The 17,631-nt window shown below is 39.6% G+C and overlaps 1 protein-coding gene across 2 annotated transcripts; it reads right to left on the bottom strand.

The window, feature by feature from the left end:
- Nucleotides 1–530: 530 nt before the first annotated feature.
- inpp5d (inositol polyphosphate-5-phosphatase D) lies at nucleotides 531–17,445 on the bottom strand. 2 transcript variants are annotated; one of them, XM_067514160.1, is made up of 27 exons: nucleotides 17,117–17,445; nucleotides 16,514–16,577; nucleotides 11,278–11,413; nucleotides 11,041–11,179; nucleotides 10,694–10,834; nucleotides 10,510–10,600; nucleotides 10,321–10,398; nucleotides 10,138–10,215; nucleotides 9,918–10,041; nucleotides 9,418–9,524; nucleotides 6,764–6,866; nucleotides 6,425–6,621; nucleotides 6,224–6,341; nucleotides 6,022–6,118; nucleotides 5,368–5,506; nucleotides 4,966–5,074; nucleotides 4,689–4,777; nucleotides 3,892–3,973; nucleotides 3,432–3,521; nucleotides 3,234–3,344; nucleotides 3,057–3,136; nucleotides 2,881–2,968; nucleotides 2,652–2,798; nucleotides 2,499–2,562; nucleotides 2,208–2,408; nucleotides 1,624–2,076; nucleotides 531–1,537 (listed from the first exon to the last, which is right to left on the bottom strand). In XM_067514160.1, exons 1-27 carry the CDS (start codon nucleotides 17,254–17,256, stop codon nucleotides 1,528–1,530), a joined length of 3,276 nt encoding a protein of 1,091 aa, XP_067370261.1. In that variant the 5' UTR covers nucleotides 17,257–17,445; the 3' UTR covers nucleotides 531–1,527. The 2 variants fall into 2 exon arrangements, with proteins under 2 accessions (XP_067370261.1, XP_067370260.1); XM_067514159.1 differs by having other exon boundaries at nucleotides 1,628–2,076; nucleotides 17,117–17,444.
- Nucleotides 17,446–17,631: the final 186 nt, after the last annotated feature.

Genomic DNA, 17,631 nt, shown 5'->3' with positions numbered 1-17,631 from the left:
AAAGGGAAGAAATCGATAAATGAGTTGCTTTAATTGTGCAACTAAATTAATTCATTTAACAAACTTTTGAAGAAGCTAATTTTTGTTATTTTTACCTGCAACAACACATTACATATCTAGAGGTAAAATTATTAAGTTTCCAAACAATAACAAAATCCATTTTGTCCAGCTAATGACTTGATTTCTCATGACACCTCACATTTATCTTGCAAGGGAAAACAGTGATAGAGATTTAATTTAAATTAAACTAAAACAATTAGCAACTTTTAGGTAATCTATAGAAGAAATCACATTGTGATTGATATTTTTAAACAGAATTTTAATATTTCTACCCCTGGGTGTAACAGGTGATATTTGTAATGTGCATGCAGCTCTTTTAGGAAACAGCAGATGGGAGCACATGATATTAATATTATAGTACAAGTTTCTTCCTGAAAATTTCAATACACTTTTACAGACAGTGATTCTCACATGAAGCTTTGAAAAACTAAAATAAATCATTAACAAATAAATAATATAAAAACGACTCATTAGGCTTTAACATTTAAATTTATTTGAAGCATGTCATGTACACATCTGAGGCAAACATGTCATTTACTGTGCAAGACAATACTGTGTGGTTAACATTCATTATTGTGTAGTGTGACTACACAAAATCTAATTGTTTGAAATGTAATTTGCTTATTTATAAGCAGATTGATAGTAAACCTAAGTTATAATGCAAGCTTGCCAAAAACTGTGTTTCTAATGGCTGTATAACTTTGAAGGGATAATCTGACACTTTGGGAAGCAGGTTTTTCACTGTCTTGCTAAAACGTAGATGAAAAGATTGACATGACACACTGAACAATCTCTGGTAAATACAGAGCAACAGCTGCTGGTTAGCACAGCTTAGCATAGAAACAGGGAGAAGCAGTTAGCCCGGCTCTGTCCAGAGTGGTTTAATGTGTTAGGGGCTGCTAAACAAAGTAAATGGTCTGCGCATGTATAGCGCTTTTCTACCTATTGAAGCGCTTTACGCTGCTTCTTATTCACCCATTCACACTCACAAACACACACACTCTCACACAGAGTTCAGGGAGATGCTACGCAGCTGGCCAACGCTCACTGGGAGCAACTAAGGACACTTGCTCAAGGACACTTTGGACTGTGGCTGGAGGAGCCGTGGATCGAACCAGCAACTACTAGGATTGGTGGGGACCGCTCTACCTCCTGCGCCACACTCTCCCCAAAGCCAAGCTCGCTTTTTCCCCGTTTCCATTCTTTTTGCTAAGCTAGGCTAACTGACCACCGGCTGTTCCTATTGTTAGGGCAGAACTAAGAGTAAAATCCATCTTTTCACTCAAATTTTAGAAAAAAAAGAGAATGAAAATATTTCCCAAAATGTTTAATTGGTGATATGACAGGTGACTGGTAAGCTTGTACTTTACATTTGATCTTTCGGAAAATGTTGTACAGGAAGCTGTACAATTAATGCCAATCGCTGCAGCCTGATTTTACTTCACAGAACGGCCCATCTTGGGAACTTCAGGATGCACTAAAGAAAGACAGGTATTTACATACATTTTATTTATGTGTATTGTATTTGATGAAATGTAATAAAAAATTAGGGCTGTTCCTTACTTACGGTCCTTGTGAGACTGTGTCTGGCTGGGTCTTGCCGGCGGTCTGAGTTTGTTGGGGAATTCAGAGCTGTCTCTGTAGTCTCTGGGTTTAGAGGTCTGGGGTTCAGGTATGCCTGGTCGAGACTTGGCAGGTAAAGGAGGCCGGTTTGGTGCCATCCCACCTTCTGAACGTGAGGGCATCACCGGTTTCTTGTGTGTCGATTGATGCGAGACGATGGGGTTCGATTGCTGAGGTTTGGTCTCTGAACAGGTGAAAGAGCGATTTCGTGGAGTGGGTACTGGTGGGCGTTCTTGATCTCCATCTGCAGTTTTGGAGGGCGGATACATCACCTCTGGAGGTGTGAGATGGTCCTTCTGCTGGAGGTCTTGGTCCTTGCCCCAGCCATGGGATTTTCCCATTGAACCGTACAGAGGGTTATCAAACATTCCAGTCGCCTTTTCATCCTCACCCCTATGAGACAAAATAGAGGGTAAAAAGAGATTCAGTTTTAGTTTGGAATAAATAAATCAGCTGGTTTGGGCATTTTCTTTAGCGAATCTCAGTGGAACAGCAACTGGAGTGACACTGAATCGGGCACTTACAAGGAAAAAGGTTTTGCTGGGGGACTGCGTGTGCCCACATCGTAAGCCACCTTCTTGGAGTCTTTACCCCCTTGACCGGCAGAGGGAACATTTTTTGGCGGCATACTGTAACTCCAGCCTTTATCTACCACACTCCCACTTTTGAAGGATACTCCCATGTAATTGGGATTAGAAATATCAAGTGGTTGGGGAATGCAAAACCTGTCAACAAGAAGACGGAGAACATCACCGCAGAGAAACACGTGTGGGATGTTTTAGGTAAATTGCCACAAGTGAAAAAAACTGTCTCACTTGTTGAGGTCACCGCCTTTGCATTTTGCAGAGACGGCGTCATCCTTCTCAATTTTGATGAAATCTGAAAGCAGAGTACAAAAGGAATTGATGCTACGTGAACTGAAGTACCAGCATATAATAAGTGAGTCCTTAGTTGATTTCCAGACTCACCGTACAGCTTCTCTGTGGGTTTGCACTCCGAGGTGTGTAACTGGATGCCACCAGTCAAGACGCCTGTCTTCTCCCCGTGGTGAGTCAGCGTGACCTGAAACTCTGTGTAGCTGAACTGGGCAGCTCGCAGCGCAACACAGCCCTCACCTTTGATAACAACACATCAGCGAACTGTAAATACTGCTCAGGTCCTTGTGTCTGCGTCACAAAGTGCGTGTTTATTCATTACCGTAAGACTCGTCGCAGTCTGTTGATTTCACACAGATGAGGATGTGCTGGTCCAAAAGGTACTCGGGGTCCGAGATGATTGGGGTGAGCTTAAAGAGACAGAAAGGACACGGTTGATGGATGATGGTTGTCCGATGCCGCAACAATTTAACTTAAAAAGCTGCACTTTCATTTTACCTCCACTTGGCTTCCGAACCAAACTTTTATTGATCCATCTGAGTACTCCATGTTCTCTCCCTCTGAAGTCTTGACTGTTTCTATGGACATTCAGAGAAATAAATGTTTTTTTTTTGTTTGTTTGTTTTTGTAATAAATGTAGCCCATTTAATGCAGAATCAAAGAGATCAAACCTACTTTCCAAGCAGCTGGAATGATATTCGATGAAGAATTTCGTCTTGGATTTTGTCAACAAGTTGGCCTTGCAGTTCATTATCTGTATCCCACCTTGGGGTGCACTGTTTAGATCTGAAAGATGTTAAATGACATCATCATACTCTGAGTTTAGGCCGAGCAATAAAAACTAGTTTGCAGTGTAGACTGTGGTCTTGCTACCTTGCTTCGAGACAAACTGTGAGGCTACTCCGACTTCAAACGAGGCGAACACAGGTGAGTGGTCACTTGTCATGATGTCATTGGTGCACCCTGCAAATGTCATTAAAAACATTCGACAACATTTGTTACACCGTGGGGTGTTTCACTGGCTCATCTTGTAAATTAATTCCCTGGATGTTCAGTGAAAAAAAGTGTGTAAATTTGTATTAACTGAAAGTCACATTAGTCACAAGTAAATATAAATTTTATATTTTCTTATTAATGGTAATTTTACTTTCCATATTTTTATGCTTTCCTTCAGTAAAAGGTTGAAAGAGTAACATTTGATCATGGTTTTAAATTTACATTTAGTTAAACCAGGATAATCACGTAGCTCATTTTAGAACCATTCCTAGAAAACTATAAAAAAAATACTGAGAAATGACACGCCTGTAAAAACTGTTCAGAGGAAATTACTCACCATATGCTTGGCAGACAACATGAACCAGAGGGTATGACTTCCTCAGGACACGATCACACCATGAAGGTAAATTGTATTTTATCTGTAAAAATGTCATACATAATGCATAAATGCAGTGAGTAACAGTACTTGTTTGCAGCCATGCAGCATTAGAGGTCATGTAATTTCCAGCGGAAATATCATCAGACATTGTTTACTGGACTGGATCAATTTTTGGAGATCTACATTTTGGAGACTCTACGTGTCTTAAAGGGAAGTTTGTTAAATTGATCCTTGTGCATACTGACCAGTATTATCACACATTTTCTATGAATCACATTAAATATCATCACATGGACTTTTGCACCTGGGTTTTTTAAAGTCACCAATGATATAATAATAATAATAATAATAATAATAATAATAATAATAATAATAATAATAATAATAGATTTATTTATAAAGCACTTATCAAACAGAGTACAAAGTGCTGTACATTAAAAAGGAAGATAAATAAATAAAATCAGGTTAAATATAATATCAAAGAAAAGCACAAGGTAAAATACATCAAGTGATATAGATAGGACATACTATTTATACTAAAACAAGACTCTCACATCTCAGGAAAGGCAAATCTATAAAAATGCGTTTTCAAACGAGACTTTAAAAGATGACACTGAGTCACAGAGCCTGATTTCCTCAGGCAGCCATGATGGAAAAAGCTCTGTCCCCATTGGTTGATGCTTTCACTGTTTGTGCACTGTGGTGCATGGCAGGAGCCTTTCAGGGAAAAGACATCTGGCTAAATATAAGCTTACCCCTGTGGCTTTGACCTTTGTGTAGGCATAATTTTCTCGTGTGTCTCTTTCAAAGCGGTAGGTGGGAGCGAACGTGATTTCCTCCTCATCTACAAATCAAATAAAAAACAAAAACGAACAACACACGTGTTTTTAGTATTATGATTGGTGCTGATACAAAAGCAAAGAATGGACAGAAAAGAGGGAAAGTCACAGTATAATCCAACCTGCAGTAAAGGACACTATGTCTACAATGGTCAGTTTGTTCAGGAGTTCTCTGAATGTGGTCACAGCTCACCAAAATGCAAGAAGACCTTTCCTTCATTCCTCTCCATGCCCAGCTGGTCTTTTTTGAGAAGTTCCTGGTACTGCTGCTGTTTGATCTTTGCTACAATGTTATCAGCTTCCTGTGAAGGGAAACAGTGCAAAGTCAAGACTTTTGCTGCCTAAGTGGTAGCAGCTGAAAGCTTAGACACCTGACAACCCAGCATGCTCCTTTATGTGCCATTCACTCAACTGCAAGGCTGGATCTCTAATTTCTGGGGTCACAAAAATCATAAGATGCATATGAAAGGAAGACACAATCAAAAAACATTGGTAGGACGAGTTACAACAAAAGAAGCACAATTGAATTGAAGTAAATCATATTAGATTTGCTTTTGTGTCATTTTTCTATACAACTGCACTCTTTGCAACTTACTGTGGAAGGGTATTCAATACGATAGTTCAAATCACCAAGCCAGAAGAGGTGGGTGAACCGATGTGTAATGTCAAATGGATTGAGCTTCTTATCGCCCAAATTCAGAAACCGCAGGATGTTGGTGTAGTTTTGATTGCGTCTGCAAATTCAAATCAAAATTATGTTTTCATGAATTGATTATGTTTTTCTTGTTTATTATTGCCATATCCAGACTTTATATACATCATACTCAAGGGTCTAAAATGTGTCATCAGTGGTGAATTTGAATATGCTTTTTGTGATAATGGTAGATGAGAAAAATGTAATTGTAATTAGATGCTTGGACTACTATTGTGTGGCAGCCCCACTTAAAATACCAATTTACTTTTACAGGTAGAACTTCACTGTTTACTAAAAAGAGCACCTATTTCCTCTTCTGTCGATGCAGGCTATTTTATTTAATCTAGAGAACAGTTGTCAGACAAGTCAAAAATATAACCGAATACATGAATTGTGTAAAAAAGAACTAAAAAGCTGTGTAGCTTGAATATCTTCAAAAAGGCCAAAGATTCACTGCTGCTCCTAAGAACGTCTTATTGTGATGGCATCGTCATACAATCAAAAATTTGGTTAAATGTTGTTATTGTAGATGCCCTCTTGCCTAACGCTTCTCACCTGAGCTTCTTCTCGCTACCAGAGGTCAGGTGACTGTTGACAAAGCCAAAAGACGTCCCGTTGAACATGAAGGACACTCCCACTGCCCCCTTGTTTCCTACAAAACCAAAGACAACACAGTGAGTGAGTACTGGAGGCTAATTGTTCAGTGAACTCTCAGGACAAGTCATTCGGAGGCTTGTAGAGAAGTGGAACTGCATACCGAGAGTGTTGGCAATCCCCGTCTTCACACTGTCACAGAAAACATGAGAGATCCTGTTTTCATGCTCAGGCTTGACCAGGACCACAATCCGAATGCTCCACAGACTGTGAATTGCCACCTGGATGTTAGGAAAAAAAATAAATATTATCCCTTTTTAACTCTGTGCTTGCATTCTGTTGCAACTGTGTCGTCGTCACTTACTTGTTTAAAGCTGATGTTTGTGATGTTTCTCAGGATTCCTTTGATTGTGTCTGCCCATTCCTTCTCGCCCAGAGGATCCTCCTGCGTCCCAATGACATAAAAATCATGTGGGATGTGATCTGCTGTGTCGTCTCGTGTCTTCCCTTGGCCCTTACACTGAAACCAGGAGTGGATGTTGGGAGGAGGACCAGCGTCTCCTACAGTTCATGAGATAATATTTTACTGGAGTGTAGTGTCACCCTATAAATTGCTAATGTAAAATATATTTTTTATATTAAAACATAATTTTATAATATCAAAATGTATAAATTCAAACATTTAAGACGTGGACATTGTTACCCATGTTCCAGGTCCCAACAAACACTGTGATCATGTCTGGTTCAGGCTTTTCAGAGTGTTTGTTCTTCATTTGTTGAAGCAGTTGACAAAACCCCTCTCTTTTCTGCTCAAAACACATAAAAACAACATGATTTCTGACACTGAATCAAATGGAACTAAACACTTTAGGTGTCGTACTAACAGTAAGGTTTTGTGCTATAACATAGCTCTTCTGGCTAGTGGGTGAAGGTGAAGATGGCACAATCCAGTTTCTTTTTTCTCATTTGCTCATCTCACTCCTCTGAGTTGCAGAACACCCCCACCAGGTGGTCTGTCCCACCTGCCTCCCCTCATTATCAGGTTCACCTGTTGCCAACTACTCTGCCTCTCTGCTCTGACAAACTCTCAGCTACTGTTCACTCTGTGTCATATTGTTGAGTATGTTTGTGTCCTGAAACCTGCTAACTTTGGACCCAGTTACTGTCTGAGTCTTGCCTTTCTGTCTCCCTAGGTTTCTGTCTGTTGAATTAAGTTTCTGCCTCTCTAATACCTGACTCCTGCTTGGATTCCTGTATTGAATCTGTCCCTGCCCTGTTAAAACCCTGTGGCTGCATGATTTTCTGACTGAAGCTAGTTATTTGATATTGAATTCTGTCTCTGGCATTTCCTCGGTCACCCTCTGCCAGCGTGGGAACCTCACTGCCAATATTTGGATCTGGACTCTGCCTCTACCCTGTTCTCCATTTACATGTCTGCTGGCTGCTAACCAGCTCTATTCAGTCCTTACTATTACCTGATAGCGATCTAACCTTCATAATGGCCACCATGTCTGCAATAGTGATTACTATCGCTGCTGTTGAGTCACACTGCAGTTTTGGCTCCACACTCACCCAAGACATTACTCTAGTGAAGAGCCTGTACTTCTGTTTCTCCAGCAGAAGCCCTAGACTCAGACTACATTTATGCATATGTACTATGAGAAACTTTTCCTGTTTTATTTTTATTCTTTTTCTGCGGGAAATGAGGCTCCGTAGATCGAATCCGTCAGGTTTGTAGGTGCAACAATACTGTAAAGGTTGGGGAAGTAAACTCTTCAGGAAACGTACGGTGTTTGCTGCTTAGGAGAAACACTCTTGGATCTGTACATTTTAGTGAAGAAATGTAGATTGACCTGCCGTAACAAATGAAGTTGAATTGCATTTTCTGATGCATTATTTGTGATGACCTGTAACACGTTTAAAACTGTGGTGAATCTCTTGAGTAATTTGGGAGTACTGCCTACATCAGGTCCAGGTTTTACTTTGAAAACCTATTTTCAGTTTCAGCAGTGTGTTCTGAATGTTTGGAAGAGCTAAAACTAAGTGACGAAAAGCAAAGGACGTCCAGGACGCCTACAGATTGGCCTACAGTTATTAGCTGTCCAGCCTGTTTCTAAGAACAGCGCTTTCTAGAAATTTCAGCCTCCACACCTGCCTACATTTAAAAAAAAAACAACAAAAAAAAAAGAAACAAAAAAAAAAGCCTGAGCCATTTGCAGGCAAGCAAATGTCAAGTTGGTCATAAAGTAGGAACCTACATGAAACAGTAGGTTGAAAAGCTGACAGAATGCCAGAACACAGCTTAGTTTATTTTTATCACAGATACATCCCTTTTTTCTTCAGTTGACAGAAGACCGTCTTCACCTTTATGTTCACTTTTCACTCTTTTGAACACAGGTTCCACAAAAGGCACCTGCTCCACATGGCTAATTTACATTTGGTTGAGTAACTCAGCACAACTGAATGCACATATACTAGTTATGTGAATCTGGAGACACTCTCACTAAAACGACCAACTATCCCAACAAACATGGCAATCAACCAGATTAAGCCTAACACATCTGTACCATACCACTTCTTTGAAGATGTCAGTCTCTGTTTGTTTTCCTCCTGGTGGTGTCTCCTTTAGTCTGATCTCTGTCCCCCTTCATGTCCCAGGCAACAAACAGCAGCTTTAAACATACTGTCAGTAAGTTCCACAGCAGTTGCTCTATGGACTCTAGGCCTGCGTTCTTAATTCTGGTCCTCAAGGACCCCTCCTCTGCTTGTTTTCCCACTCCACTAACCCCGTACTACCCAATGCTGTTTACCTGGATCAGGTGTGTTCCTGCTCTCCACTCTTATCTGAGACGGTTTGTTCCAGCTACCCGCTGACTGAACAAAACGGGCAATTAGCAAAAACGAACAGAGCAGGGGTCCTTCCTTGAGGACCAGGATAGAGAATCCCTGTCCCAGACAACACGGACTAGCTGCAAACTAGTCACACAAATCTCTGATCACTTCCTTCATCAACTTCCTGTTGCCATTACCGAGCATCCCCAAGTTCTTTTTAAATTATTTCCCATTTCTATTATTATTGTAAAACAGAATACAGGCAAATCTGGAAGGGCCTGTTGCTTTTATTAACAAGAAATGATGCAACCCACGTCCCATTCAATAAAAGAAATCCCAACTTTGCAGTCCTGATCTTTATAAAGCTATCGATGGTGGCATTCCTTACTTTATGATAATCATAATTATGCATTTCACTATTTTTTTTTTAAGTAATGTGTTGAACTTGTTTGAACATAAAAAGAAAAAGTGAAATCTAAATAGACATGAATCACTTTCCAGCTGGTCTGTTTGTTTGCCTGTTACCTTTGTGTTGTCAAACACAAACTCTTTGCGTAAAATCTTCTCTTTCTCAGTCTCCACCACAATGACGAGTTTGGCATGCATTTTCTGGGACTTCACCAACTGCAGAACTAGAACACAATTGCAGAACACTTTAAAATGCTTAACATTAGTAAAATCTCAAAACATGTCATGCTTGATATTCACTAACTTAGCATATTTTGCTAATTAGCACCAAATTATTAATATAAATTTTAAGGAACAATGCACAATATTAAACACCACTCGTACTATTTGATGCACTGTACAAAGGTTAACTTAAAGCAAATTTTCATGCAAACAATAAAAAAAACTACAAATATGAATTTCATTCATTTTTCATGTGATTGGCCATCAGTGCCATTAGGGTTCATCAAGAATGTACAAAATATTAACAGGAAGAGAATATTTCAATATGTGGCAGGTTGACTAATGTGGCCATCTGATCCATCCACCCTACTTGATTTAACAGATTGATTCCTTACTTTTATTGTGCACAAAGAATTTGTCTTCAGGCCCATCTTTGGACTTTTTGAAGTAGAGCTTCCCACTTTCAACATCCACTTTTAGGAACATCTTTGTTGGAATGCCGAGAGATTCTTGCTTGACCTAAGTGAAAGAGGAAACTGATCAACCAAGACCAACCACAGACCTCCAGACATTTCATTTTCTTCTGCAGTGGGATATGATCATTTGGAGAAGCACCTCAAATGTAACAATTGGTATGAGAGATTTTCTGTGGCCTCCTTCGTAGCCAATGGACTCAAACACAGAACTTCTAGCCTGAAAAAAGGAATAAAGCAGTGGCTGGTTACACATAACCACCTGTTGATACGACAAAACCCATGTGTTTTTAGTCAGTCATTAAAATGAGCCAAGGTTTCTTACCTTATCTTCTATTGAGTAGAGTAGTTTTGTCAGGTGCTCAAGCCTAAAGGATACAGATTGACCTGAATCGGTAGAAATCTGAAAATAAAGGTAACAATGAGATATTAAGGAATTGTCTGTGTGAGTGTGACTGTGTGTGTGTGTGTGCATTGATACTGCTGCTTGGATCAAAGATTGAGTTCCACCCACTTGTCTTAGTAATTGGCCAGTCCCCGGGGAAAGTTGTTGGTCCAGTGCTTTATGAAAGACCTCCAGCGCTGGCACGATGCGCGAAATTTCACTGGCTCACCAAAAAAGGTCAGAGCATGCTTAAATCAGCCCCAACCATCAAAATGGTTATACAGTAAAGTTTGCGGTTGACTGGTAACTCTACCTGTTTAGATTTTTGCAGATTGCCATTGTTAGCTTTTTTAGCCCAGGGAGGTTGAGGTTACCATTCTGTACTTGTTCTGCATCCAAGCAGATTGAGGTCCTGAAGTATTCTTGCATGGCCATTTGATGTTCCTCAGGTATTCTGAAAAAAATGTATCACAGGAGCACTTTATACACTTATCTCATAAGTGCATCACACGGTCAAATGGTGGCTCCTAAATGGAGGAACTGTCATTTTCTACAAGTCTGTACATTAGCAGAAGCTTTGCATGAGGGATCATCTGACTGTGTACAGTTATGACTATGATATATGGCTTTGATTTCTTTTGTTTGTTTTTGTGACCATACGTGGACAGGTCCATATGTTGCAGTCTCATCAGGTATGTGTCTGACAAAGATTTGCTGGGTTGCTCAACAGGCTCATTCTCTTTCACATCGTTGGCTGTAAAGTTTCTAGGTGGAAGCTGCGGTGGAAGACTGTTAGGTTCTGCAGCACAAAGACATGTAACATGATAAGGATTTTTGAAATTTATGACAGGCCTATGATCAGTGTTACACTATAGAGGTAAAGAGAAGGTTTCCGACCTGGCTCTTCTTCTACCTCCTCCTCCCTTTGGACCGGGAACTGCAAATGTGTCACCAGACCCAGGTTGGGACTGTAATATGCATCGACTAGGTCTGTCAGAATAGTGAAGAACCTGATAGGAACCCCTTCAGACGCCTGAAGAGGAGAACAACAACAGAAACATCATCCTCTCATGTTTCTTTCGTACGAAAAGCTTATTATCATGCGACATCTGAAACGTCATGTGTTTATGAGCTTTTCTTCTTTTGTTACTAAACAATGTGTCATAATCTTTAAGTGTTACTTCCCATATGATGTCATTTGTCTGGCGCATCGTCTGTGGCTTCTACATTCATATCATCGTTTAATTACCATGAGCTTCTTTTGGTTCACTTCGTACAGAGAGATATTTCCATACCCTCAATTTTCCAATAAATATTATATCATATTTTAATACCCTCAGTACCCTCAGTATTACCCTCGCTATTAATCAGAACTCTCACGTTACATCAAAATAATTCCTGCAGTTTTTCAGTCACATCTTGAATCCATAAAACCATTTCACCTGTTTTACCAAACACAATTATCTGACACATTATATAGCATATATATAATAAATGAGGCATCATATTGATTCAGATTCTACCTTTTCAACAGAATTCCTATTTTCACTTCACCTCTTAAAGTAAGCAGTGTTTGAAATTATTAAAAGAAGTCACCCGACATGAGCCTGCAAACTATGCATGTGCGGGATGGAGTGTTGATCATACGAAATAATGATGTAGGCATATTAATTAAAAAATACTTACATGTCCAAGTGAAAACATGAAAAACGTGGTTAAATAAAGATTCACTCGTTTTAATGAAACCCACTTGGAACTAGTACCTCATTTACACTCTATCACACAGTTTTTGTGGATGTTTTATGAGTCGTTGGTAACCAGCTACATTTCCTACGCTGTGGTTTGCTGAGGCAGCAATATGAAGGTGGCAGGCAGTAACAGACTGGACAAGCTGATAAGGAGGGTTGGTTCTGTTCTGGGGGAGAAGCTGGGCCCTCTGTATGTTGTGGCTGAGAGGAGAATGTTGTCCAAACCCCTCTCAATCCTTGACGATCCCTCCCACCCACTCCACTTTGTGCTGGCTACACAGAGCAGCACTTTCAGCCAGAGACTGATCACAGTCAAGTGCTCCACAGAACAACACAGCAGATCCTGTGTTTCTTATTGACGAAGTCCCTGTACACCAAGAGACATTATTGCTTAGGAAATGTTCTTGTGTCCATCCCCTGACTGCTTTTCAATCATTTTCTCAAAAACCTGATTGTTCTACTGTCTTTATGGTGTAGATTTTGGCCAAAATACTAATTCACCAGCAACGAAACCTTCCAGATACATGTATATTTGTACTGTAATCCTTTTAACACATATACGCTGATGATTTTACTAATTGTGGGACTTTGGAAACTGATTGACTGCACCAGTGATAATTTAGGAAAGTTAATTTAAAGAGGGTGAATACTTATGCATTTAGTTTTTTTTTTAGCTCATATATTGAATAAAGATTAGTTTGTAGAGATTCGTTTTCACTTTGTTTTCGCGAGAGTCATGAGAGTCAGAGGTGCCAAATTAAATCGACCACCTTTCAATGCGGTAAATATAGAAAATGGGTGTGATTCTCTTCTCTGTACTCATTGTACTTGCCTTATTTGAAAAGGAAATGGCATATTGTGCCTGACAAAATAATACCCCAAGAAGCCACGACATTACCACTGGTGTTCCTAATAATGTTATGGAGGACAAGGGTCATGGCCACTCTGATCAGTCTGTAGCTACACAGCAAAAGTACACAAACTCAATCCTCAAGTATTGGCCTAAATGAAACTACAACTACTACTTCAAATCTTATACTCCAGCAAACGTACAGATTCTGTACACTTAACTTAAAGTACAAAAGTAAAATGATGTTTTTTTCAATAATACTATGGTAATTATGTACAATCATTAATAAAAAATAAGGGTCAGAGATCATTGTTGGTAAAGGTGGAGCTGATTTTTAACCACGATTTTTTTCCCCATTTTTGCATAATATTGCATTTTCAAATGTTCAACAGTTCAGAGGCTCCTTTGCTGTATTGTTTGCCTCACAATCGTCCAAATGTGACAGGCCTGGACCAGAGTTTAGCACTGAGCCATGCTGTTGTAAAACTGGTACAGTGGATTCACAAAGTTTTCAGACCCCCTTCACTTTTTTACATTTTGTTATGTTGCACCTCGATAAAGTTGTTTAAAAAGGATTTGTATTTGTCATTAATCTACGCTCACTACCCTATAATGACAGTGAAGTAAAAACCGAATTTGTTTGTAAATTAACTTTTTTAAAACTAGAAAGAACATTTAGATGAGTATTCAGAGGGGAATTTTCTGCCGTTCTTCTTTGCAAAAACCATCAGGTTCGATGGAGATCGTCGGTAGAACGTTATTGTCAGGTCTCTCCAGAGATGTTTAATGTGGTTCAAGTCGGGGCTCTGGCTGGGCCCCTCATGGACATTCACAGAGTTGTTCCTCAGCCATTGCTGTATTGTCCTGGCTGTGTTAAGGATTTTCATTGAGGATAACTGTGTACTTCACTCCATTCAGTGTTCCCTCAACCTTATTGGGCAGGTGGTGAGCAGTGCCAAGTTTCCTCCAGACATAATGTTTAGGATACAAAATCTTGTACCTCACAGTCCTTCAGGTGTTTGTTTGCAAACTCCAGGCTTTAGTGTGTTTGCACTGAGGAGAGCCTTCCGTTTAGCGTCTCTGCCATAAAGCCCAGATTGTTGGAGGGCTGCAGTGCTGGTTTTCCTTCTGGAAACTTTGTCCCTTCTCCACATAGGATGTCTGGGATCAGTCAGAGTGACCATTGGGGTTTTGACCACTCCCCAGATTGCTCAGTAGCTCTTGGAAGAGTCCTGGTTGTGCCAAACTTTCATTTCAAAATTATGGAGGAGCCTCCCCCAGATCTGTGTCTTGCAATAATCCTGTCTCTGAGCTCTGCAGGCAGGTCCTCTGACCTCATGGCTTTTGTTCTGATTGTTCAGCTGTGACGCCTTCTATAGAGAGGAGTGTGCCTTTACAAATCATGTCCAATCATATTCATTTACCACAGGCTGAATCCATTCAAGGTGTAGAAACATCTCAGCAATGAAAAGAGAAATAGGAGGCAGCTAAGCTAAATTTCAAGTCGTGTTGCAAAAGGTCTGAATATTTAGGCCAAAAGTGATATTTCAGTTTTTCCTTTTTAATATATGACAGACATTTCATGTCATTTTGAATTTAGTTTTCACTTTGTCATTATTGGGTATTGAGTGTATATTCATGAGAAATAAAAATAATTTAAACTGAAGTATCAGACTGCAACATAACAAAGTTGAAAAACGTGAAGGGGATCTGATCTGGGATCTGATCTTTGAAATGAGAAAGGGCTCAGAGAAGCTGGCAGCATGTGTGCTGGCAAAATGTGTTCATTTTTGGATGTAGCTACAAATTGTGTTATCTGACTAACATGGTATTAGACGTGTTTCTAAGTCCAAGAGGTGCTTCCCACAAACAATTGTCTCCATGAGGACCAAAAGATTACAGCCATTCACAATTTTGCATTGTCTCTTGCATACAGAGCTTTCTCTGGATTTATAATAGAATCTCTGAATTCCTTAAAATCTTAGCTTGAGAATTGTTATTCTAAAGACAGCAAACATGCTTTTTTCACACAGTGATTTGCTTTGCCCCATTCTCGCTAATAAATACTCAACTTCTGGGATGTTATTTTTATACAACATAATCAGGAGAAACTTTGTGACCAATGAGAGGAAGTTGTTAGGCCATATCAATAGGGGATCTGTCTTTTATTTGTCATGTATCCTCCCATGTGTATCATCTCATGACATGAATTGAAAAATCGTCAAATTTCTATTATTAACAGAATAATAATAAATAGAATTTATAAGCGTTACAGAATATTTCCAGTCTTTTGTTGCCCGTCACAACTTTGTGACGTGTTGCAGATACCAACCTCAAAGTTTTTTAAGTTTTTTAAGTTTTTTAGGTTTTTTAAATTAGTTGTGTGGGCTCTTTTGTGATGAACGGCCTTTGGCTTGTCCCTTCAGGGATCCCCACAGCCTAACGGGTTCCACATGCTGATTTGAGTTATTATGCCGGATGCCCTTCCTGTCACAACCCTCCTAATTTTAACCTGGGCTCGGAACCAGCACCAAGGTACCCCTTGGTGGCTGGGTGGGGCCACACCTGGTGGGGTGGGATTCGATCGTGGAGCCTTTTGTATCCTGACGCATTGCTCTACCCATTGAGCCACCACGTGACTGATTCAAAAAGACAACAAGGGTGTGACTCTGTAGGTAAGCCAGTGTATATTTTCATGTATCCATAACAAACCGGAGTGAAAATGGAAATTAAGAAAATAAAAAAGAAAAAAATGTGCAAAAAAAAAAAACACAGTTACGCTTTGTTGAAGTGGACAAGTTGGTATATTGATAAAAAAAAGTAAAAAAGGGAAGTGGGAATTGCCAATTATTCATATGGAATGCAAAACACGACCTGAGTAAATAATCACAACCTGTTTTTTATCTGAACAAACCAGCTCCAATTATTTGCATAATGGCATGGGAGTGGAAATGTACATTCATGTGCATTTTCAGTTCCAGATTCTCCTAAAACTTGTATAGAATTTGTGCTACATTGATGAAAACCGACTTAGTGACAAAGATAGTGTGTTCTAGTAGGTCATGTTTACCTGTTGGTTGTTAACATTTGCAATCACAAATATTTACGAGAAAATGTCATGAGTTTTGATGTTTGGCATTAAAGTAAACTGATGAAAGGTTTAGCAAAAAAGACGGCTTGTAACCATTTTCCAATCAACCTAATAATTGCTAAGACATTTCCCTAATTTACAAATGGCAACGTTGCGTTGGCATTTGGGAATCAACCAAAGTCATTAGGCTTCATCCACGATCAATGTCTGTACAAACCCCTACACGGAACCACTGAGTAGCTGAGGTACTTGGACCGACTAACCAACTCAGTGACATTGCCATCTGCAGAGGCATATTACAAAAATATGTTTAAATATATGCTGAATTTCTCAAATTGTATTCCAGCTCAAAACGTGCAACAAAAAAACAATCCCATGACCACAATGACTCATTTGATTTTGGAACAACAGTAACGGGGGCTTGTGTCACACCTCTCAACCTACCTGCACAGAGAGCTTCTTATCTTCATTTGGCAGGATTCTGTATGTGTACACACAGTTCTGGTATCTGTGGTCAAAATAATAAAATGCAATCTGTCAGGAGAAAGTGACATGGTCGAAAGAAACATGCTGGTGTATTCAGCGTGTTGAATTAGTATCAGAATGGTGTAGACAGCATTTTAAACGACATTTGCTCCATGAGGAATTATGCAAGTTGTAGAGGGCAACGAATATTGCTTTGAGTCAGTCCCTTTATGCAAATAAAGGGGAACTAGTCTTGCGCTGGAGTGCATATGCGAAGAAAACGTGTTATATGGTGTAATACAACAGTGTGAAATTAAATTTTGATGTACATATGTAATGTTAAATATGTCCATATTTGGACATTTAGAATTATTCAATGTAAAACCTCATGTCAAACACATACAGTATAACGGTCGTGTCAGTTTGTTTGGCTGAGCCACAGTTTGTGTTTGGTTATTAACTAAAGTAAGTATCACACACGTTAGGACGGCTTTTTTTTTTTAACAAGAACAGGAATCCTAGTTAACTTGCATCAACACAGACTGACAGGGCAGTAGTTAGAAACAAGTAGTGTCTACTTACAAAACACAGAGGGCATACGCTCCCTGTATGGACTCACTGTCCCGAATGAGGAAGCTTCCATCTCTGGCTGCTTTGGATAGAAGATCCTCGGCTTTGGATCGAGTTATATTACCATGGTACCAAGGTTGATTATTTTGCATCCTGTTTTTTTTTTTTACCAAAGAGTCTCCGCTCAAGAGTTTTGCATCTGCTCCCAAACTGTATTCCAGCAAACCAAAGCAGACTCGGTTCTTTTTCTTGGCTATTTTGATCTTTTCATGGTGCGTAACTAATAAGTCCTTTCTTTACTTGATCATCCCCTGCCTCCGAAGCTGTAAAAGGAAGCTGCAACTAGCTCAGCTCTAAACTTCCTCATTTGAAAAAGCTGAGAGAGGAGGGCCCTGGTGCCTCCGCTCTGCTTGTTATATGTCAGGTTCACATAGCTGTTAATGGAAATGCAGACTTTCAGTTGCAGAGCAGAAAGCTTAATCCCATTACTTTAATGATTAACTAACATGCTGAGCTATTTAGTTTCT

This window comes from Channa argus, chromosome 8 (assembly GCF_033026475.1).
Source record: "Channa argus isolate prfri chromosome 8, Channa argus male v1.0, whole genome shotgun sequence".
NCBI lineage: Eukaryota > Metazoa > Chordata > Actinopteri > Anabantiformes > Channidae > Channa > Channa argus.
This window is presented reverse-complemented; position numbering and strand designations above follow the sequence as displayed.